This window comes from Pleurodeles waltl, chromosome 6, assembly GCF_031143425.1.
Source record: "Pleurodeles waltl isolate 20211129_DDA chromosome 6, aPleWal1.hap1.20221129, whole genome shotgun sequence".
Lineage (NCBI taxonomy): Eukaryota > Metazoa > Chordata > Amphibia > Caudata > Salamandridae > Pleurodeles > Pleurodeles waltl.
Genome location: NC_090445.1, coordinates 1,097,044,428 through 1,097,069,796, shown reverse-complemented (window position 1 = coordinate 1,097,069,796; position 25,369 = coordinate 1,097,044,428). Strand labels below are relative to the sequence as shown.

Here is a 25,369-nt window from a genome sequence, read left to right as displayed (position 1 = left end):
ATCACATATATGAAGCAGGTTATAAAACAAAAAAACACGGTGAACGAAAGTGCGTGTAGCAAAGAGCAGCCTATGTGATTTTATTAACAGAAAAGTTCAGGGCAAAATATAAACCACCACGAGTCCGCGCAAATAGATACGTGGTCACGTCCCAAGACAACTCACAACACCTCTAATCATATGTATCTTTTATAACCATGCTATCCAAAGTCAAGGTTAGTCTCGCTCACCTGAAGTTCTGCATAAATTGGGAAAAGACCTCGGTCCGTCCAGACAGAGGTACAATAATATTAATGAGGGACCTCGAAGTGTCCAGAGTTTCGCTCCTCACTTTCATCAGTGGTCCAAAAGGCCTAAAGAGCGTGACGTGCCTGTACTCCAAGCGATCTCCTTTTTTGAAGTACAGCTCGTAGTGGGTGCCCTTGTCCTTCTCGGTTCGGTAGTAGCCTATGGGAAAAATACAAAGACAGAAGTTACCAGACATAGAAAGAAAACAACCATTGCAGAAACAAGACGGCATACTTTGAGATCTAACGACTAGAAACCCGGACGATCAATTGGTTTGGCATAAAAGATGGATATTCAGATTCACTCGAGGCAGATAAAGTCAGATCTTACAAGTCTATTCCTAACTTGTTACTTCTAAAAAAGTGAAGTGGAAGTTCAAGTCCCTAGTACGCTTTAATAGGTGTAACTAAAAGAGCAGCTCGCTTTTAGATTTAAACATGTTTTACCCATAAAGGAAAAAAAAAAATCTCAATCTTGTTCCATGTCGCGTTTAAAAAAAAAAAAAAAAAAAAAAATTATAAAAAACTTTAGCCTACATCTTTAACGAGAGTGTCACTGAACCGATGGGAAACCATCAAGAACTGAAAAGCCATCAGATTGCAATCAATCGAATTAAACGTTCCAGGTTTCTCATAAGCCATGTCAGACCGTGTTCAAGCGGCCTGATTCTCCTAAACAAAGTCGAATTTTCAGCTGTAAGTACAACAGTTCTGCGTCTTTTCGTATTTGCAGAGACCGGCACATAAACTAACCACCCAAAGACTTCTATAAAAGGAAGGCAGTTATCGAGGGTTTATTTTGTGGAGAGCGTTGCCTGAATTAAGAATTGACAATGTTCCAGGTGGAACATGCTTTTAATCACAGAGCACAAAAAAATACAAGTCACTGACACTAGTGATACGTCTTTTGTGGAGTTACACTTGCTAAGCCCCCTCGTTCTAAGCCCAGACCAGCCCAGCCTATTCGCCAATGGATGATATCTGCTGTAGTTATGGCGAAAGGCTTAGGTGCAGGTGTAGTCCTGCTAGCGCAGGTGTATTCATAAAAATTGAGTGTTTATGTATGTTGAATAATAAGTTTATGTAGAAAATAAATTAATGTAGGAAAATAATGCACGCATTTCAAAATGTGATGGCCACCAATGTTACAAAATGTACTAATCAATTATTAAATATGAAATGTTGAATATATGTTAGACTAATGTATTAATATGTCATATTAAGGATTATGAATTAAGCTTTAGCTTTATTAATTGTAGGCCTTTAACTTAGCTAGTGTCTTGGCCTACTTTCCAGGCCTCATGTAAAAGCTGTATTTCTTAGGGTTTAATGAAATGGCTGTCCAAGTGAGTTAAACTGTGAATGTCTATTGTATTGTTTAAATGTGCGCATAAAAGAAGCTTCTCGTGTGAACTGACTGCTATCCGATGATATTTCCGCTGAGGCAACATTTTATGTGTAATATGTGTGAGACTGACTTTCCCAGGACAAGAACAATGAAGATACTGACTAAGCTGCAACAATATTGTTACCTGACAAGCCAGATGATGAGGACATTGCAAGACAAACCAATCAACTACATGTGAACGAAGTAATATTAGAATTCATAGATTTGGGATTTTAGTTTTATTGGACAGTGTGAACTTATGATTAACTAACCAACAGGGATTAGAGAGGTAGTTTAGGTAACTTTGGCTTAACAATAATGCATACAGAGAAGACAGCGCATTGCCCATTTTCTTCCTGACTGAAAGGTTACCACTTTCTTATGCGTCTTGACAAGAGACATGCTTAACTTTATTGCTTAGAGACTTTGTGTTTTCTGAAATTCTGATGCAGAATCCTGATGCCTTGCTGATCGATTGATGTCCTGAGGACGAAGACTGATTCTGCTTTGCTGATCCACCCTGAGAATAGGTGTATAACCTAAACTGTGATTATTATGCATCTTTTCCTTTTTCTTTCTAGGTACCAACTGCGCTGTTTTGATAGAGCCATAGATGTTTTTCCAAATTTGTGTTACTAAATTGTTTTGCGTGAAGTCCAACATGCTGATGCTAATTTGATGTTAGTTAAGGATCCTCACTAATGAATTATGATAACAGGGACTGATGCTTGGTGAATTTCTCTGCTAAGCTTCATGTACATCATTACACTGACGTAGCTGACTTTGCTATTGATTTGCACCATAACCATAGAATGTGTTGTTGTTCAAGCTTTGATTAGATTAAGTTTCTTCCGTCACTTTGGACAACCAGTATTCTTTCTGTGTGTGTTTCATTTGATACTGAGATTAATCTACATGACCTTAGCATTGTTTATACAGGGAAATAAACATTCTAAACTTATACTAAAAAGGTGTGGTTATTCGTGACTGAAAGGTCATGGTGCGTGACAATTACTGACTCCGTTGATTATTGATTATGTACTGGAGCTATGGTAAGAACATCTTAATTGCGAGTCAAAAAGTTCATCGACCTATTCGCGTCCTCTTGTAAGTTTACTTATTAAGGTCAGACGAGATAATAGTCCCAAATGTCACTCCAGCCAATGAGTACTTTGATTCAAACATCTTACCCTGGTGATTTAGTGGGTATTGCAAAAGTATGTACTGCTCCAATCATAGCATACCCAGCAGCCTTGTGGTCCTGTCCTATGAATGGGCCCAAAGTGGACGAGGAGAGCCTTAGTTGCCTCTGTTAGGGCAAGACATGGATGCCTCTCTGAGCACGCTGCCACTCTGCACTCTAGAAGCCTGTGCCAGTAGACCACAGATTTAAAGCAGACGCAGACTGGGTTCAGAGGTTCTGTCGGACCCTGTAGCAAGTCTGGGCCCTCAATCATGCTGTGTTGGTCTCCCAGAAGTGTTGTGCAAAGATTAGCATCCAAAATGGATCCCACTGACGTCAGTACTCTGGATCATTCACACAGTTTTATACTACTGCTCATGTGCTAAACACAAACACACACACCCTCCTCCAAGAGTCAACACAATTCTTTAAGTATATACAGAATAATTAACTTTACCTAAAGGGTCCTGTCGGCCACACTCTAGGTGACACACAAAAAGGCCTGGTCACACCATCCATGGCAAAAACATTTTAAGAAGCTGGCACGGTGTGTGGTGAGCACCTATGGTATGATCACCATCATCCCATACCAGTCCAGGTATTCCCCTACTACTGAGGTGTAGTCAGTGTCCAGAAAACCAGGCTCTCTAGAGGTAGCAGTGGGTGGGCAGCCAAGGCTTATCTAGGAGACATGCAAAGCTCATTCAATACCACTTATAGTCATACAGCACTTACACACATGAAAGAACCACACAATATTACAAAAATAAATGTATTTTATTTTAGTGACAAATACTAAGAGACTATGGCAATACTCTAGTAGCCGGTGAGTAAACACATTATTATATACACCTTAGTTGTCAGGAATGAGCATAGAAAGCAATAGAAAACAGTGCAAGAACAATATTCCATAGTGACCCTAGGGGGTGCCCAAACCATACACTAAAAAAAGAAAATGGAATGCGAATGATGGACTCCCCACCCAGGTAGGTGGAATCTTTAGAGGGGAGCTGAAAAAACTAGGCACCCCAAAAGGTAAGTACCAGAGTGTCCCACCAACGACCAGGAGAGGGAGAGAAGAGTTAAATACCTGTTTTTCCCAAATCCACAGAGAAACTTTGAAAAAGGAATGTGCAAGACCCAAGCAGTACTTCAAGAAACAGAAGACGGATCCAGACAGAAGAGGACCTGCAAATGAAGGGGACCAAGTCCAGTTCCAGTTGGAGTGCCCAGTCGGGGCAGGAGCCACTAACCACCTTTCTGGAGAGGCAGGACCAGGTTGACGGTGAAGACCAGGAGTTGACAATGCCACACAGGTGCAGTGGAAGAGTTCCAGAAGTGATGCAGTCGATGTCTTATATCAGAAGAAGAGTTGCAGTCAGTCAGGAGTGTGGAAAAACCACCAACAAGCCTTGGCAAAGGCAACAGAAGATTTGCAAAGCTAATGGGGGACCAGGAAGGTCCGAGGGGACTCAACCCAAAAAGGGGAGTCCCAGACATTCCCTAGCAGTCGGGAGAGCAAGAAGTCATAGATGCAGCTTCCACAGGCAACTCACAGGCAGCAGGCACAGGAGTCACAGCGAGGCCCACTCAACACACTTGGAAAGTACTCCCATTTCGCTGGAGCAGCGTGCAGAAGACCATGCGTTGCAGGGGAGAGTGCTGGAGGCAGGGGCTACATGGAGCCTGAAGATCCCTCGGAAGAGGAGCAAACAGGCCTTGGCAGCTGCAAGAGTTGTGGTGCACAGGGGTACCATCCTGCAAGGAGAGGCAAAGACTTACCACCTCCAAAGTTGGACAGCTGGTAGAGGGGACAAGGGGACCACTCAGGACCACCACCGGTGTTGCAGAATCCACACAGAGTTGCAGAAAAGAGGACTCATGCAGCCGGTCGTCACTGTAGTTGGTGCCTGTGGATGAAAGGGAGTGAATTCTTCACTCCAAGGGAGATTCCTTCTTGCTTCTTGGTGCAGACTGAAGACTTGCCACCCTTAGAGGACGCACAGCCGGGGAAATGTTTCAGTTGCTGGAAGGAGCCGGAAAAAAACAATGTTGCAGGGTAAAGTCGTTGCTGGAGCTTCAGATTTTAGGTTTCTGTGAAGTCCAATTGCGATTCCAGTGGCCAGAAGTCAAAGTAAACGTTGCAGAAGAGTCCGACTGGAATCTTTCATGTCGCATCTGGGGGCCCACCCAAGAGGGAGACCCTAAATAGCCCTGGACGGGGGATTGGCCACCTAGCAAGGTGACCACCTATCAGGAGGGGGCTGTGACGTCACCTGCCTGACCTCACCACTCAGATGCTCCCAGACATTTCTGCCCAGCTTGGATTCAAAATGGCATAACCAAGTAGCCACCTGGAGGAGCTCTGGACACCACTCCTGGGGTGGTGTTTGACAGGGGAGCGGTAACTCCCCTTTCATTGTCCAGTTTCATGCCAGAGCAGGGGCTGGAGGTCCCTAAACCGGTACAGACTGGTTTATGCAAGGAGGGCACCAAATGTGCCCTTCAAAGCATACCAGTGGCTTGGGGAGGCTACCCTCCCAAGCCATGTAACACCTATTTTCAAAGGGAGAGAGTGTTGCCTCCTTCTCCCAAAGGAAATTCTTTGTTCTGCCTTCCTGGGAGGGTAGAAACCAGTCTGTAGGATGGCAGAAGTGCGGGCTGCCCGGGAAAATCCCTGCAAACTGGCAGGAGCAAAGCTGGGGGTCCAATGAGGAGCCCCCAGAGTGCATGGAATCATACAACCAATACTGGCAACAGTATTGGGGTATGATTCCAACATGTTTGATACCGAACATGCCTAGGTTCGGAGTTACCATTATGTAGCTGAACACAGGTAGTGACCTATGTCCAATACACAACCAAAATGGCTTCCCAGCACTCACAAAGTCCAGAAAAATGGAGCTGGAGTTCATGGGGGCACCTCTTCTCATGCAGGGGTGCCCTCACATACAGGTACTTGCACCCTGCCCTCTGGGCTAGGAGGGCATGCCATTGGGCACACTTTGCATGGGCTCCTATGGGTGGCATATTACATGCTGCAGCCCATGAGGAACTCTTGTGCCCCAATGCCCTGGGTACCTAGGTACCATATACTAGGGACTTACCGGGGGGCAACTGGAGTGTAAAAGATTAGGGACAACCAAATCCAGAGAGCACAGTTGCTGGGGTCCTGGTTAGCAGGATCCCAGTAAACACAGTCAAAAACACACTAACATCAGGCAAAACGTGGGGTAACCAAGCCAAAAAGATTGTACTTTCCTACAAACATCATATGCTGTCTCCACCGCTTTATGAGCTATTCCAGACACGGGCAACAGTCCTCCTTCCACAATGTTGGGTGTGCTACCCTGGTAGCACGTAAAGTCCAGAATCTCAGCTAGGCTGTGACAGCCCTACATCCATACACACACTCTACTTAGATTAGTGTAACATAACGGACAAAATAAAAGTCAGGATACCATATATATTCGCAGATGGGCATTTGAGCAGAGGAAACATTTGTATATCATGCAGGAGACACTGCTATTCAAGCACCCACCCTTCCTTTAGGAGACTGGCTGTCAATAAAACACAAGTCCTTGTTATGCTGCAGCTCTTCGAGTGCTTTACAAAGAACTTCCACCTTTGGTCAAGAACTTCGGTCTGAAATAGGTGGTTTAGATCCAACTTTTACATACATTTTCCAGGCAGTGGATGTGTATTCATTGCTTGTGCTTCAGAACTAAATTGGGCTGGTCCTCTTTTTAAATGTAAGTTCCAGGATGTTCTCCAGACACTGTCTTTGGGGAAAGCAATGCTTCTCACAACAATTGGCTCTGGGACTGACCAAAAAAAGGACACAAAGAAGTGAGATAAGTATGCAAATGGCTGTGATCAGCCTTTTTGAAGCAGTGCTCTGAAACAGACAGACTGGTAGACGTGGAATATATGTAATAGGCAGACCCTTGTAAAGGAGGCCTTCAAGGAATTTCTAAGCAGTCCTGTCTCCGTTCAACACACTTCAGTGTCAGGGTACCCACCTTTTAGTCACATGAATGCAGGAAATACACTTCCACTGTATGGAAAGCTGTTGTCACCGTCCATATTGTATGATGTTAAACCTGGGACATTCAAAATGGAGCCCCAATGGCTTAAGAACTCAGACTTCCACACAAAGAGTCCCACCACGATACTTGTGCCACATACTCACTACACATACACAGTGAACATGCACATGAAATATTAAAGTAAGGTTCTGGGTCTCACGCAATGTGGAACTCTACTTGAGAGAGCTCGGTAGACAGCACTCTTAATGACACAGAGAAAAAGCTTACGTTATAAATTCCAAAACAATGTACCCTGTGATCACCACTTATGTTATTTACTCCAGGGCAGGAACTGTAGTCCATTGCCTGATGTGAGGTAACGCTTGGGGCAACCTCAAGACCACGACAGGCCCAGGACCTTGCATTGTCGGGGACTAGCCTAGCCCTCTGCGCGCCTTCTAGATTAGCATAACGCAAGGGCCAAAATAAAAGTCAACATGTCAGTTTCACATGCAGCAGAGCTCTCAGTACCACATGCCCATTTACCATACCATGGGGCCCACCCATCCCAACACAGACTATAAATCACAGCCATCAAATAACAGCACTTCAATCTGTTCAGGGGAGTGCTGCTTATTAGCAACAATAGTGGTGATTATGTAGCCCAAGTGCAACAAAATTTCAACAGATGTCATTAAGACCCATAAGCGAAGGGTATATTGTTGAGGTCAGAGTGTTATTATGTAGCAGAGGCAATCCACAAACTGAAATGTTTTTTAGAACACTAGGAACACCTCTAGACCCAAACACTAGACAGCAGGATTGCAAAAAGAATATTAATCTAGAACTGATTTCATGACATATATACATACATATATATACACGTTATTATTATTTATTTATTTTTTATACAGTAGCAGCCACCACTCTATAGTTCTGGTTCAGACAATATTTCGATTAAAAAGGTACTTTTTCTCCCACCCCTCTGGAGATTTCTGAGTCTCTTTGACTAAGGACGAGGAGGAACAACGTCTAGTAGACCGGCTGAACTGGTGGGGTGATAAGGATCGAGGGTGACGAGTATTTTCATCTACATGGGTCTATATTTATGACTTGCAGACCCAGACTACTTATTGTAGTACTAAAATAGAAGAATCTTCTAACTCCCACAAAGCAATTTTTCAGATTTTTTAGTAACTGACTTCGGCTCCCCAAACTGATATCCCTATAGAGGCATCCATCAAACAGAGGAATCTATTAGCCGCTAATTTCCAGGACAAAATTATTAAAATATATTCTTAATTTCCCTCTTCTTTACCTCAAGACTCCCTGGATTATCAGTCAACTGATTTTTCTGTTTCAAGTACGGCATTAAATGTTTTTCAACCCCTTGCAGATACACTGGTAACTAATTTACTTCTTAATATTAAATCTGTCTCACCTCTCAACCCTGCTCCTCCCTCCATTTTGTTGTTGGCTTCAGACATTATCGTTCCGCCACTAACAAACATTTTAAATCGTTCTTTGTCTTTAGGCTCTCTACCTCTGTCTTTTAAAACACGCTGTCATCAATCCCCTCCTATAAAAATTTGTAAAAAAATTGGATCCTGCCTCTCTGGACAACTATGGACATACTGCTCTCCTTCCGATCTTAGCAAAAGTCTTGGAAAAACATGTCAACCATCAACTGACAAGCTATCTAGAGAACCAGAAACTCTTGGATCCCTCTCAGATGGGGTTCAGAGCCCAGCATAGCACGGAGTCTGCTCTTTTAGCAGTTACTGAATCTGCCAGACAACATTTAGATCAAGGGGGCCATGCTGCCATTATTTTACTTGGCCTTAGTGCAGCATTTGATACTATAGACCATAACCTCTGCCATAGACTCTCCAAGATAGGGATAGGAGGTATTGCTCTCTTGGCTTTCCTCTTTTCTTACAGGAAGGATTACATTTAATTCATGCTATAATTCTATTGGGAACATGTAGGCTGCACAGGGATGCCCTCACTGGTGATAAGTCTTAGACTGCTCATTTTTTCAGATACTTATCCTCTGACCTGCGAAGTTCCTTCGGGCTCCTCTTTGAGCCTGACTCTTTTTAATATCTATTTATCTTCCCTAGCTAAGGTGGTTCCCCCCCTAACCTCTCCACGGTCACCTATGCTGACGATACTCAGTTAGTAGTATCCCTCCCCAGCACTGGGCATTCCTCCTCTGCCAGTCTCTCCAGTTGTTTGACAGACATTGCCAATTGGACGACCCTATCTAAATTGAAATTTAACGATGGAAAATCGGAGGTAATGATTGTGGGTAACGGCTCTCCTGCTTTTCCTTGGACTTCTTATTCTGAGGCCTTCAGCAGCCTTCCCACTCCTAAGACACACATCAAGAGCCTTGGTTTTTGGCTTGAGCCCTGTCTAACTATGGAGATCCAGTCTAAAAAGGTTTCTTTTATGTGCTTTGGCCTTTTAATATCTTTTAGGAAGATTTTTAATCTTCTACCTTCCATGCCTAGAAGAATCCTTATTCAGGCGCGGATTTTCTCTTGCCTTGACTATGGTAACTCCCTATTCCTTAGTTCTCCGGACTATGTGATAAAGAAACTCCAAATTGTACGGAATGCCGCAGCCAGATTGCTCACTAATCTACCTAGGCATCTTTCTGCGAAACCAGCACTTGCAGCACTCCAATGGTTGCCTAGAAAACAAAGTATTCAATTGAAATCCTTGTGTCTGGTCCATAAAGCCCTACATGATAAAGGTCCCTTTTTTCTTAGACATTGCTTTTCTATTTATGCCCCTGCCAGATTTCTGCATTCATCCACCTCCCGGCAAGTCCACATAGCATGATTTAAGAGATCCTGGGGAAGGCAATTCCTTTTCGGTCAGAGCTGCTCGGCTATGGAACTCCCTTCCTTCAGAGATTCGCCATGAATCTTCCGAACGTCTGTTTATTCTCTTCGTTGTTAATTCTTTGCCCTAATTCTTCCTATTATTTTTTCTTTTTCCTCTTAGGAGCTTTCATGTATCTCAGCGCTGGGACGCCGTGGGTAGCTACGCGCTCTATAAATTCATAAAATTAAACTAAATTAAACTTGTATGAATATTGTGGCTGTGGTTTCTCCCTTTATGAAAATTGGGGAGGGTGGAAGTGTTTCTGTATTTGGTTGGGGGGGGGGGAAAAAGTCTAATTCTGAAGTATGAGGCACTCATCCTCTATATGCTTTCCTCTTTAGAATCTGTACCACCGCCTATAAGGATTTGTTAACAGTAAGTCAATGAGGGTCAAAGAGTCTGGCTGCTAGATGAGCTTAAAACAGTTGTACTTTCTATTTACTGCTGTCCAATATTATGTTTTATGTTAATATATTTTTTGATTTGCCTACAAGTTTAGACCTAGTAGACAGATTTGAATTAAACTTGGCAATCTAGTTACCCAGTCAAGTTTTGGCATGCATAGTTTTGTGGAGATCTGTTCCTGGAAAAATAACAAAGAGGGGGTTAAAAAAACAAAAAAGAAAATAAAAAAACAAGTTATTTCCCATTTTTTGCTCTCATACAAAATTTTGCTCCTATCTAACGACCAACCAGCTTACCGCATTTACACCAAACTTAGAACGAAAGAAGAATATTACTCAAAAAGTGGTCTTTTTAGGTTGGGCATAGCAGCGCACCAGGTCTGCTTTTCTGACGTGTTGGTATGTGTCTGGGAGTTTAACCACGCCCATCACTATCACTCGTTCATGGGCTTACCTTTCAAAAATCCTTTGTTTTCGTTAGAAAATGCTTTACATTTGTCCCTCCTTTGGGCGGTTTTGTTACCGCCTTGGCCATCGACCCTGTTACATGGATAATTGCACTTTTGCCGTTAACTTTGACTGCGAACACTTCTTTTTTCTTTTGTCTCCTTCGCTCTCACGGCAGCACTTGGAATCGGCTTACTTATGTCAATTTTTATTTTCAGTTTGTGTGGCAAGAAATGTCTAGTTAGGAATTTACAATGCTAATAGCTCTAATTCGAGCAAACGCGAGACCCATTGCATTGCAAATGCTTTTACTGTTTTGACGTAACTCTTTTGAACTCGGTCAGAGTATTTTAAATACAATTCTCCCTTTAAGTTGGCTTTGTGCTGTGTATCCAGACCTTGCCAGTCCCTGTGAAGACACGAGCAGGGAAGGGGGGTGGGGGCTGTGAGTGGAGAATGTCTTGTGGAGTTAAGAATAAGGCTGCTTTGTTTCGCTGTTACAAACACGTAAAACGCCACATGTGGAGACTCTGCTTTCACCCACTCCCCTCAGAGACCTGGTGATACTTTCAGGCCTCGGTGAGATGCAGCACATCTGTTTAAGTTAACAGAAAACCAGCAGATTTTGAACTTTTCAGCTCCTGTAACAGACTAATATAGCATATATTTAACAAGAACGTCAGGTATACCAATAACTTAATTTAAAAGAAATATTTGTAAATGATCGCTAAACTATAAGTAGAGCTCTCTCATTTATATATATATATATATATATATATATATAAATATAAATATAATCTTATATCTGTTGCTGAAAGGCAGGTGAATCAGAATCCAAAAAAAAATAATCTTTATTTTGGCCAAGGACATGGAACATAAAAGCAAGATCAAAACCACAATACAATAGGCATTTGACAATATATAATAAAAATCGAGTTAAAACTACAGAATAAAGGAAAAAAGGGCAAGATCCATGGCCAAATGTTAAAATACATAAAAATCGATCAAATGGCAGTTAAAACATCAAGGAACTACAGAGTGTAACAGCAGACTAAGAATTGCCCATTCTAAAACAGACGTCCTGAGATGGCAATCACTAAAGATAATAAAGCACAACTCTACATTTCTTTATCTTAGTTTCCAGAACCAGAATGAGTAGGCCCTTACTCAGTTCTCATAAAACCTACATAAAAACAGGAAGTCCAATAGAGTTTTGTCAGATGATTCGCCGCAAGGCCACCAACAAATGGTAGAAACATCATACTGACCAAGAGGGAGCACAGTTTTTATCTAACAAAGCCCAGGCGAAATCTCGTGAGGAGTGACTGTTCCAGATGGCCAGTGACCCACTTTGGGTATGGTTCCGATCTCGAATGTGCTTTATTCACCACAATGCGTATAAGAATCCAAGGAGGATGGGGACCGGTCCCCGGCCCAGGACTGTCCTCAGAGGAATTTTTCTTTAATCCACATCTTAACCTCCTTCATGATGGATGAAGGATCAGTGAAGAGACTGAGGCTGCCAAAACTAGAGCGGTTAGTTTGAATGTATTTAAATCATGGCAATGAAGCACCCTTGGCGCACTCCAAACAATCTTCAATTACAGCTCTACACAGAGATGCCTGGGCATTAAACTAGACTGAACACCAAAGTAATAACAGAACTAACTTGATCTTCAACAAAGTTTATGCCAAGGTTTTCGTGCACCTTAATATTACTACTGGTGGGGGAAACCCCTAAAAGCCTATGCAGCACCCTTTTTTCTTCCAAATGGAGGTTACCCGCATTAGTACAAACCCTAATCCCAGCACCATGCGTGAAACAAAGACACATCTGCGTTTACAGATCTTAATAAGGGAACAAATAGGTTTGTTCCCTATACATGCCAAAACTTTAAAAATCGACCCAGTGGCACATATAGCACTCTAACACCTCTTGGCCATAATGCAGTCCAGCTAAGATTTTCCTGAAAAGTAATGCCTAAGTAGTGAAAGGATCACACTCACAATACTCGATGTGCTTTAATATAAATAGTACCAGTCTTCACAGTCACTAACCATTATAAATGTTTTAGTTCTATTTGTTTCCACATTTAAATCCTCCATAAAAATCAACAAAACCGTCAAGGAGGGTCTTCAGCCCGTTTGAAGTTCTGGCCAGTAGGACAGCGTTATCAGCATAGAGTAACGCCGGCACCATCCTGCTCCTGATTTTAGAAACATTAGTGCCTAAACCTACTAGTGATGACTATAGCTTACTGATGTAAAGTAGAAGAAGGATTGGTGTAGACTGCACCCCTGCCGAACCCATATCTGCAGACTCAAACAGCCATTACCTTCCACGTTTTGCCCATACTCTACCCTGGCCTGGAGATTCAAGTACAGCTCGCTCAGGAGTTGTACTAACCACTTCTCCACTTCCATTTCAGTCAAGAGGTCCCACAACTTCGATCTGTTATCACTATTAAAAGGTACTAGGCAGATCCATAAAGTGAGATGAATAGCACTTTGTTTAAACAATTAACAGACTATGCGGTGGATATAACTACATTGTTCTATAGTCCCCAGGCTGGGGCAGAATCCAAACCCTACTTCGGACAGACATTACTCTTATTAGTCCAAAGTTCCAGCCTTTTGAGGCACATAATGGGGGTAGCATACTGAACTTCAATAGAAGGTTCCTGGAGCCTTGCCACTGGGCATCCTCTCAGGTCATACAGTGGAAAGAGAAGAGGGTGCTTCTTGGCAGGAACTATTGTCAAGCAAATATGGTCTGAAATACATACTTGCAGTGCTGACTCTCTTACGTGGGGCATCCAATTGTGTGTGGTTCTTAATGTAGGGGACATAAAAAGAATTGGTCAAAGGATAAAAAAATAAATAAAAATAAAAATAAAAAAAACAGATCTAAAATCTTGACAAGACACCAAAACAAGGAACAACAAGTTTTTAGTTTTTGGGAAGTTTTCTAGACTAACCATCATTGCTGTAAGCCTAACCATCCTATGAGGAAGCACTGATGATCCAGAAAAACAGAACCCAAGGGGAGGTTATACATGCACAAGGTTTGAGCGCCTTTCAGACAATATATATCAAAAGTTGCCTTATACACAAGGAATATGTTAGCCAATGCTTGAGGCAATTGGTATGAATAAACAGTATGGCAGTGATAGGTTCAAACCCAAATTCAGTAGGCAGCGATAGTGGTTTCCGGTCTTTAAAAGGTTACACAATGACACAACGTACACTAATATGACTACAAGAAATCAAGCATTCACCAGTCGGCCAGTTGCACGGACCCTTCCGTATGTTACAGATATCCAACTTAGGATGTCTTTTTAAAAACGTAACACTAACACACAAAAACTAACACACACACAGACACACAGACACACACACAGACACACACACACACACACACTACGCCACAAAAAAAATGTGTGTATCAGTTTAATAACAACCTGTCATATTTTGAGAGGAGAAGTTGCATGAGGTTCTTAGTAATTGTAGATGTCTGCTATGGATTTGAGGACTGGAGCTCACACGGAAATCTAGTACTGACCATCTAATAGCCACTTGCAAAGTGTAATAATTACTGACTGCATGTTGAATCCTATGCAACATCAGCAGACAGATTGCGAGCAGGGGTAAAGTTTAGAGAAGTGATAAGATATCAAACCACTAAGACCCTATAAACTTAACCACTTTTCCTTCTCATACTAAAAACCTTATCAAGAACTGGGATTATATCAGGAAAACATTAACAAGAAGGACAACATTGCAGTATTTATATATGCAAATAATAAGGCTGCCACAACACTTAATTTCAATTTTCACAGACTACATTAACGAGGACAGAAAAAGGAGACAGAATGATCTGCAAAATAAAAAAAAATGAAGAGGAAGTGAAATACGTGAAAATGTGAAAACAAAATATGGGATGGGGAACGATATGAAAAACTGCAGAAGGGCAATGAAAATTGTAAAAAAAAAAAAAAAAAAAAAAAAAATTAAAAGGAGTGAAACAAAAAGTTACCAAGCAAGAAGCAAATTACATCAAGCACAAACAAAATAACTAAGAGAACCAAAAAAATATATATAAGAACACAAACATACTGGAAAAATTGTGAATAAGTAGTTCATAGTGAGGGAAGGATACAAAAAAGCCGTGAAAAAAATGAAAGGAATAAACAAAAAAATAGGCATAAAAAGAAAGGGTAAGGAAAGAAAAAAATATAACTAGGGCAAGGATTAGTAGTAGGCCTTGATTAGTAAGGTTGAGAGGCATGTGGTTTCCGCGCATGTTCAGTGCAATACAGTATTATTTGTATTCGTGGCAGGTTTGGCGATCTTTGATTTCACAATTGAAGTTTCCTTTGTGCTCGTAGCCGAAGGTGCACGAGTAAGATGGAATAATAGCCTCCTATACAAAACATCTTCCTAAAAACAAGCTTGGTAAAACTAAGCATACCTTCCAAAATGAAATCAGAAACGACAAATGTAATCCCAAAAAAAACGTCCTGCGAGTCCACAATGGGAGGTCTTAGCAGACCGGGCTCCGTTCAGACGTTAATTGGCAGGGTTCGAGACATCCTTTAGAAGTGATATTCTGGAAATAAAGTTTACCACCGACTAATGGGGTTTTGGTCTGGGCACATTCATAAGTGTACTTGCTTTGGTTCAACATATCATAAATCATTTTTATTTTACTGCAGAGAAAACTCCCAGCCATTTGCAGCTTTCTGGAAACTAAAAGTGCTGACCCAGGCTCAAAATAAAACCGTCTGCCAAAGGCAGGATCCTGAGATGTCAGCACCCATCACTGTAGATGTGCAACTGAACACATCCATATGGTGAGACATCTGGCAAGCTCAAGTGCACTGACATTGAAACTTGAATATGGGACCTTTAGGATGTAACTCTTAAGGAAGCCATGGCTGAAGTGACGCTACAAAGTACTAGGCGCACATGCCAACTGCCATCCTTCTTCTTTATCCATTCTAATGGACCTGGCATGTTTTCATGTGCAGGAGACAAGAAGTCACAAGCCATGTGTTCTACATATTTTTGGTTGTGTCAACAGTTTTAGGCTCTGTGGCTCATTTGAAGTCCCCCATATGATGCTCCTTTTATCAAGGAGGACCACTGTTGCAATGAAAACTCATGACCCTAATTTAGTGCAAATCCATAACAAACCATACAACAGCCACCATGTGACACTTATGAATAAATATTGAGGTGCAATGCACCGATGACCTCAAACATTCCTGAATTCCCCTTTCCAGAGCCACCTCAATGCGGCTCCAATTTAGTAAACAATTGAAAGCTCAACTCGTTAAAGAACACTAACTCACAGCCATCTACAACCCAACTACCACTCCTATGGCTCATTTACCTTATTCTTCTCTCCAACACTCTTCAGCAGGGGTCTCCAAACTTTTCAGTACGAGGGCCACGTCATATCATTTACAAACATTTGTTTAACAAAAACAACAGTTATATACATGAATAAACTACATTTAAATGAATTAATAAGGTTTACTTGGATCTTTTTGTAATCAGCTTATGATATGATTCAGAACAAAAGAAGAATGTGACAATTACAAAGAAACAATGTTGGGCTTAATATGAGAAATTATATATAAAGAGTAAAAATGTCAAACATTAGCAAACGCTCTAACAAACTAATCGAGTATTTAACTGCAGATCAGAAAAGCAGGCTAATAATTTTTAAATTATTTTAAAAAACTGAAAACTAACAAATTTACCTGAAACCAGAATTTGTGGAACACAATAAGAAAAAAAAAAAACAAGATGAACTTCAGTAACAAAGCAAAGACATTCAAAATAAACTTATGCCATTAATAAAGGTCAAGCAAAATGAATTTCAGTCTGCACCTTTCTACAGAATTCTGGAAACCAGAGTTTCAATCGTAAACAACAACAAAACATGAAGCACAAGATTAATGGGAATGATGAAACTGATTTTTTACATTTCATACTATCATCAAACCAAGGTTCAAACTCGAGGAACAAATTATTAGAATGGACTTTAAATGCTTATCAGGTAAGTGTGCTCAATATTTAGACTTGGCATACTTCATTTTTTAAAATATTTGTGAAAGTCTAAGGAGAGACACTTTTATTCTTTGTTTACATGCCTGTGTGTGTGAGCCAGATTCAAAGCAAAGCCAAAACATCTTTGTAAAATGAATCCCCAGAAGGTCACGTCATACAGTGCGCTCTAAATGACAAATGCTCAGTCTGCAGATTGCGCGAGGAACTTGCGTTTTTCAAACATCTGGCTTATACGACACTGCTTGTCCAAATTTTACAATAGAGAAGGTTCAAGAGGCTCTGTTGCCACCTATAGGCTGCTAAAGGAATTGGATATATATTTCCCTTTGATCACTGGAATCTGATGTTTTTGAAAACAGAGAAATAACATTATAGTCTATTGGTGCTCAAGTTGCTGCGGGCTGGTTAAAATCTTGGAGGGCTGGACACGGTTCACAGGTCACAGTTTTGAGACCCCTACACTACAGCGCTCAAAGATTTTTAGCTAGATTCACCCTATAGAACTATCATACACATACATACGAACTCTCGAAGTATTGCAGGAATACACACACACTGGCACACGTCACAAAGTCTCTCACACACATAAATACAATGAAACCCCTATCCCCGCCAAAACCTTGCTGTTTTGTTTTTCAATTTTAGTAAAAATGTTTCAAGTTCAAACATCAGCTATCCATTGTCATCAAGTACTCAAGACATCCTGCTACTAAACAAGGACAGATTTTGCCAGTCATGCCCACGTTACTATCCCATTACAGGGATGCCCATCATACGCAAAGGATTACCATGATTATTAGATGCGAGAAAGTAAGAGGTGAGAAAGGCAGACTGAAGATCACAATTTGAGACAGGAAAAGAAAGGTCAATCCCACCGTGTCCAAGAATAAGGGGTGGGCAAAGCCCCATCTGGGAACAGCATGACTGTGGCACACATTACATATAGGGAAACTGGGTCCTGTACAATGGACACTGGTGCTGCAGCATGCTATCAATTGTGGGTTCACTGATAGGGCTGTAATAAAGGCGATCTTGAAACCTGGGTCGCTCTTGCTACATCATCAGTGCCATAAGACTTGCTTACCTAGGCCCCAGTGCAACCTTGGAAAACAGACACACACGCAGACACACATATACTCTCTCTCTCTCGTATGCAGGTACTAGATCACACAGTGTAAGTGGCAGAAAGGCGACTTAAAATAGCAGTCACCCTACTACACTCATCTAACATGTAAATAAAGGTATTTCATAGTGCTTGCCTTAAGATTCTCTGCAGCACAAAGATCGTATGGCAAAGAGATACTATTCCAAACAGAGGTGTTGCAAATGCAGAAGAGAAGCTCATACTGACATACAAAGGTCTATGAATGGAGCGAAACATGGATAGCACCTGAAATGTGAGGACTGACAGGAAATGGTGAGGCTATGAACATGGGGGCAGACTGTCACTCATATATGTAAAAATGTATTAATAAACACATCATACAAAATACATATGGTACCAGTATGAGAAAATACAATGCTACTAGGTCACTGGAAATGTTTTAATGTCCAACGAGATTATGGTAGGGAATATGTTGGGACAGTGGTTACCAACTTGTGATCAGGTGACACCTGGAGGTCCGCAAAGCCTTCTCAGGGGGTCCGCAATTGCTTTGAAAATTAAATATTATCAGATTGGGCCCCCAGCTTTCAGTAATTACTCACTGGGAGGGGGTCCCCGGATTCCAATAATGATTCAGTGTTACATTAATGATAAAGTGGGGCTCCACAGAAGTCAAAAGGTTGGCAACCACTGCGTTAGCGAATCATCTTGCCCCCCACCGGTGCTTCTGCAGCTGCCTCCACTGCATACAGAGTGCCAATTTGGAGGGCAGCAGCCTATCGATGCATTCCTCAGCCCACCTGCACAACCTTCTCACCTGCTGAAGCTATTAAAGGGAGGGGAGGGGACCTAAGTTCGTAAGACAGGTTTTATTGTCCTTCCAGTTAAGTCACTTGCAAAGGCGGGGGATCATCTTCGTGTACCTGGTGTAACCTGTGTCAACCTTTTTGTAAAGCCTACGCAGTATGAACTGCACAGGCGGGTCAGGTAAAGGATCATGCCATGGAAATGCCCTGAAGCAGTCCTTTGTTTGCTAATAACTGGCTGCCTGTGATACCAGACACGTCAGAAAGACACTGGAGTAAATGGGACATCTTGTACAGTTCACTCTGTTCAATACAGACTGTGACAGCTAACTTTTAGGTACAGCACACCCTGGGATGGCCAAAATTAATATTTTGTGTTAGGATGCCAATGGCGTATAGATGGTGTATAGATATTCCCTAAATCCATAAGAAGCCATAACTGGTCATCTCCTTGTTTTTCCATTAGGCCAGCAGCGGAGATAAAAGGAATTTCAAATCAAAGTATTTGGAGCATAAAAAGCTCTGTGACCAACAAGTGTGGCATAACGGTTAATATATGTTTCCAAATCAGTGTTTCGGCAGTAGGGATCTTCATAAGCAGTGAAACAGTTTTAACATTAGTCCCAATAACCCTTGAATTTATAATGACACATGTTCAAAGGCTTTGCAGGGACCTAAATGTTACCTTGCGTTAGCCAAAGTTCTACAAGTTTGTCCAAAAATAAACGGGGATCATCAATAATAAATAAAAATAAACAAAGAGGTATGGCATAAGTGTGCTCTCTTCAATTTACAGCTCGAGCTGGGGCACCCCTACAGATGTATGAACTGCCAACGGCTCAGGGTTCATTTGGGTTCAGCGACCATTTATTGGCTGGACATGGGTGACCCTCTACTTTGCCGTTGCTGGTTGAAATGTATTAACCATTTATGGTCAACTTGGGCTTCATATCTCGATTAATTCAAAATACAAAAAGGGACAGCATTGTAGCGGCGATAATTGTTTAACAAACTTTTGTTCTGACATTAATAGCTTCACCAAAGTTATATCACGTTACCTGGAAGGGATATCCAAACTCACTTGGTAAGAAATAATAAGGGCGATATGCTGCTGCAATCTGGGCGTCCTGGTGGGCATATCACTATGCCACTACCCAACAGCTCCTTGAGTGCAGCTTTCCTTCTAGCAGTCTTCTACTGCTGCGGGTCAGCCTCACAAAAAATATGCGTTTTTAAATACTCAACACCATACAACAAACTAAATGGAGAAGGGCCAGGACCTATAGGAGTGTCGATCTGTGCTGTAGATCACTACATTTAAAAAACCACAGTGGTCTCTCAATTTACCAGGAACTGAGCACCAACGCCAACAACTGTAACATTTGCTTCAAACGAACAGTGCCAATGAGGGACCTTAGCAAAAAGGCAAACAAGAACAAAAAGCATTGGCAAAGGCAATAGGTCTTGCCTATACAATAGCTATTGGCTTTATCAATGTGTTTTAGCCATGTTGTTCACACCAGTTTAGCTGCTGTTCAGCATGGCTTAAAGTTAGTGGTGTGGAGTGGCGCAGAGTGGATTTTGTTTGTAGGATCACAGTGAAGAAAAGTTCAGTGGCAGAGAGTGTTGTACAGTGCAATGTCAGAGTGGAATGGCACGGAGTGGGGTGGAGTGATGTGAAATAGGGTGGAGCGGGTTAGAGAGGATTGAAGTAGTGGGTGGAGTGAACTGTCACAGAGTGGGATGGATCGAATGCAGTGGGGTGGATTGGAGTGGGTGGAGTAGATGGGTCGGATTGGATTGTAGAGTACTGGATTGAACTTGGTTGGTAAGGATTGGAGTGGGTGGATTAGATTAGACTAGAGTGGGTGGATTGAACTGGAGTGATAGGACTGGGTAGATTGGAATCGGGATCGAGTGGGGTGGAGTGTTGTGGACTAGGCTGTATTGGAGTTGGCCACACTGTGATGGACTAAACTGGACTGTAGTGGGGTGGATTAGATTGAATTGGACTAGGTTGATTGGAGTGGGGTGGCTTAGACTGGCGTGTGGACTTGACTGGCATGAGGTAGATTTGATTGGCATAGTGAATTGGAGAGGGATGGATTTATCAGGGGTCAGGTAAATTTGGTGGGGTGGACTGGAGTGGGGTGGACTGGAATGGGGCAGGTTGGAGTGGGTGGATGGATTGGAGTGGAGTAGAGTGGGGTGGACTGAAATGGGATAGGGTGGATAAGAGCAGAGTGGATTGGATTGGAGTAGGGTGGATTAAACTGGGGTGAAGTGGACTAGAGTGGGGTGGGCTGGATTGGATTAGGTGGATTGGAGTGCAGCAGGTTGCATTGAGACGGGGTTGAGTGGAGTAAATTAGATGGAGCAGATAGGATTGAGTGGGATTTATTGAGTGAGAGGACTGGATTGGAGTGGGGTGCATTAAGGTGGACTGGAGTGGGATGGACAGGGGTGGGTGGATTGGAGGGAGGTGAATTGTACTGGAATGGGTTAGACTGGATTTGAGTGGCTGGACTGGAGTAGGACGGATAGGATTGAATTTGAGTGTGGTGGACAGGACTGGAGTGGATTGGATTGGATTTGAGTGGGGTGGGTTGGATTGAAGAGGGGTGATATGGGATGAATTGGGATGGGGTGGGATAAATCTGAATGGGGCAGGATGTTTTGGAGTGGGGTGGATTAGATTGGTGTGGACTAGATTGGAGGGGTGGATTTGAGTGGGGTGGCATATAGTGAATTTAAGGAGGGTGAATTGAAGTGGGGTTGATTGGATTGTTTTAGGTTGGAGGAGTGGTGTGGACTAATTTGGATTGGAGGGGGGTGGATTGTGGGGAGTAATGGAGTGGGGTGGATTGGATTGGACTGGTGCGGACTGAGGTGTGATGCATGTGTTAAAGCATAATTAAGAAAATTATACATAATAAAGAAACAATGTTGCTTTTTAATATTTAGAGCAAGATAATTATCATCTTTTGAGGACTGTGCCCACGAACTTAAACAAAACAAAATATGAGTGCAAAGGGAGACTTGCCAAATTAAAGAAAGTTAACTATATAAAATAAACATTTGTAATTTTTTGTCCTGCTGGGCATGTTTGTACCAGTCACTTGCCTTCTGTTTGCAGGGCACTAGAGGATAAAAAAAAGTATCTCATTTTGTTCAAGAGCAGCAGACGGGCATTGATTAAGTTGAATCAATCAGTGATGGTCCCTGCTCCACAGAAATTATGGTAGGCAGACAGTGACCAATTATGAGGCCGTAAAGCAGAGTGCCATGCAAGCCAACAAATGGTAAGCAACGGACAGGCTCCGAGCCCTTTTTGTTAACAGTGTCTCGCAAGGGAGACGGATGCGCTAGCACATGCTCTCACAGGCGCGACCTTAAAATGTAGATCGCTTAGAAATACAGGTAGTAGTGGGGGCATTAGTGTAAGGATTTGACACCCCGTGAATCTTGGAGTAAAGGGTGAGTCTTTGCTGCAGCCAGGCAACCACCAGAAAGAGCTTGAAGGGGGCTGCAAGCCAATAACCCAGGAAGCAAACAGGAGCGCTTTAGCCTTTTTAGCAGTTACAAGCCTGAGCAACTGGTGGCTTCCTTTTATCTCTCTGCCATGTGTTAGAGCTCATTTTCCAGAGCTAATTTCGTTTAAAACAGTTTTGTAGGTTGAGATAAGTGTTTGAAAAAAAGAACGTAGGCTTTGCATAGAAAAGTTAAAAATTAAAGATAGTTTTGCTGTTCAAACCCAGGAAATATAAACATGTCTAGTCTGTCCATCACACTTGAGTTTTTCATTAGTGTTTGGCTTATGAAAGCCTTCAATAATTGTGTCCAATATCTTGAAATTCTCTTAATTCAGCTAAATGTGTGAATTTTGCACAATGGAAAAAACATAGAGGCAAAGAGGGCATTGATGACTGCTTCTAGGCACCAGAAGGGAGGAGACATGATCAGAGGCAGGTCCAATCGTGAGCAAATCGTTAGATATGCACTTATCAAGCAACTAACCAACGGATATTATGAATTTCACAAGTACGTGGCTGAAATTATGTATTGAGAATTAGACAGCATGCTACTGAATCCACACATTTCATAAAATTCACAAATGCTATAATGCAAGGTTTAAGTTAAACAAGCGTAAAGCCATCAGGTTATGAGTGGGTGCATGCCCAAGTAAGATGAATGGTGGGTGGTCCAGGCCCTTGCCCGTTTCACAAATCTGCAAAAAATGTGGCACATTTTGGTTAATCCAAGTTTATAATGATCCATTCAGGTGGAGAGAAGTTAAAAGGGTGTCAAACAAAAGCATCTCTTTGGTTTCTAACTTTGTGAGCATGAAACTGGCAAGCTCCATCAATCAAGACTTTATTTTGTGCGAGTCTGTATTTCGGACATCAGCAATTCGAAAATTCCAGTGTGCCAGATGGAGCCGAGCCAAAGATTCAGTGCAGCAATACTGATCACACTGCATCACAAAGAAAACACAACACTCATTGTTACACATGTAAACAGGGGCGCATGCAGACATTTTATTACACAACTGAATTCTCCTTGAAATTGCAAGGATGTCTTTATATTTTCTTTTAGAAATTACATCAAATTGTCTACATCCAACCATCCTTCTTTTTATCAAATGCCACTGCAGTTACATATTTTGGAAATGTATACTAATCGACAATGCGCGCCTCCGGCATTACCTAGTCTTTCAGGCTGCAACGTTTGTGTATGGAATAAAGCACGCCCTCTTGATACAATATTTTCCTTTTACGAAGAGTCACACCTGGAAAAATATTAGTGCGTTGCCACATCTTGCAGTGGACCTATATTGTTCTAGGCTTGGGATTACGCATTCCCAGCACTGCCACATTCTAAATGTGCGCACTAAATTGCACTACTTAGATCACCCAGTTGAAACACTAATCACTGCTGACACTCCAACCACACAAGCCGACTTTTCAAATAGTGTTTCATTTTGCTGATCTTTTTTTTTTTCTTTCGCACACTTTTCTTAAAAGAACAAAACAAACAGAACAAAATCAGAATATAAGGGACTCAAACTGATCAATGATGGTGTAGAAGGTCAGGGACTTGCACCACAGAGATTGATCATGGCACATTATTAAAATCTCTTTAATTTATCAACATCTGGTTGCTAATTTTTTTGTAACCAGAACATATTTTGTTTATCACTAACCTTTGACCCAGAGCACGAGAGAGAAAGGCTGAAAAGGGAGAAAGGTGTAACAAGTGAGAGTAGAATAACAGATAAAAAGATAACAGGAGAAACAAGCATTTACAATGCGACGGGTCTCGCGTTTGCTCATGTTAGAGCTGATCGCGTTGTAAACTCTGAACCCGACTTTTCACCTATCGGGCAAAAGTGCATTTATGTACATAACCCGAAAAAGTGAAATCAAGTATGTAAAGCGCTCGACTTCTGCCAAGCGAGATCGCGCTCGTAAATTACAGAAAAAAAAGTCCACGAGCCCAATGGAAAACAGCGAGCCTCGCATGTTTTCTGTACTTGGTCGCTGCACTCGAGGAGGGCTAGCCACCAGAAAAGGAATGCCATATGCGTGCCTTCGACTAATGAAAGCAAGCAGATTTTATTAGGGAAGCCCACGAACCAATAAAAAACACTGACGTGAAGTTGACAGGGCTCCGAGCCCTTTTCTAAATACAAAAGAGTCTTGCTACGATACGCATGCAAAGCAGGCTCGACCCTAAAAAATACAAACTGAGATAAAGAGGTAGGAAGTGTAAAGAGGTGAAAAGAAAGAGGCAGACTCAAGATTGGGGAATGGCGATTAAAGAAACCACTGGGACCTATCGCTGTTTAACACAAATTTGGCACACATTAACTATAGGCTAAAGTCTAGAAAAAAAGAAGCTTCAATTTAATTTGTAGCACACCTAAAACAGGATACAATTTTAGGTCTCGCCTATCTAATAGCAGAAGCTCTCTGTTTGTGAAAAGACCTATTGTCACCCTAAAGTGGGTTTAAAGTCCATCAATTGCATTCCATACGTTGGTTTTACTGTCACACACATTTGCTTTTTTTTTTAGGGTCGAGCCTGCGTCGCATGCCTATCGCTTGCGAGACACTGTAGTAGTCAGAAAAGGGCTCGGAGCCCTGCCCATGTCACGTCAGTGTCTTTCATTGGTTCGTGGGCTTGCCTTTTAAAATCTGCTTGCTTTTATTAGTGGAAGGCGTGCATACGTCATGCATTTTTCTGGTGGTTAGACCTTCTCGAGAGCAGCGAACAAGTACTGAAAACATACGAGGCTCACTGTTTTCCATCTGGTTTGTGGGCTACTTTTTCTCTTTTTTCGCAGCGTGATCTCACTTGGCAGAAGTCGAGCGATTTGTATGAAATCGACCCCGAGACCATTTCTATTTCCATTTCCATTTTTTAGCAGCGCGATCGCGCTCATTTTTTTTTTTTTTTCCATTTAATGAGGCAAGAAAAGTCCGGTTGGGAGTTTACAACTGCTAATAACTAACTCGGAGAAATGCTAGACCTGTTGCATTGCAAATGCTTGTTCTTTTTTGGGTTTGTGTGGGCTTTCCTTCTTCTGTCCGACTCTTCTTTGGAGCATGGCCTGATCCCAGTGCTTACTTTTCAGGCACTACCTTTTCTTTTTGGTTAAGCACTCAATGAGTGCACATATTTTCCAGCTGTTTCCATCGTGTACTTTTCTTCCCCTCTCTACCGTGCTCTGTGCTGCTCTCTCGCTG

At 42.0% G+C, this 25,369-nt stretch overlaps 1 protein-coding gene across 2 annotated transcripts in view; it reads right to left on the bottom strand.

Moving 5' to 3' along the window:
- The window catches only part of CSGALNACT2 (chondroitin sulfate N-acetylgalactosaminyltransferase 2), a 315,984-nt gene that overhangs the window by 127,602 nt on the left and 163,013 nt on the right, over nucleotides 1-25,369 (bottom strand). For both annotated transcript variants that reach the window (XM_069240198.1, XM_069240199.1), the window contains one exon: nucleotides 231-447. In XM_069240198.1, the coding sequence (XP_069096299.1) occupies nucleotides 231-447 (217 nt within the window). The remainder of the gene's footprint in view (nucleotides 1-230; nucleotides 448-25,369) is intronic.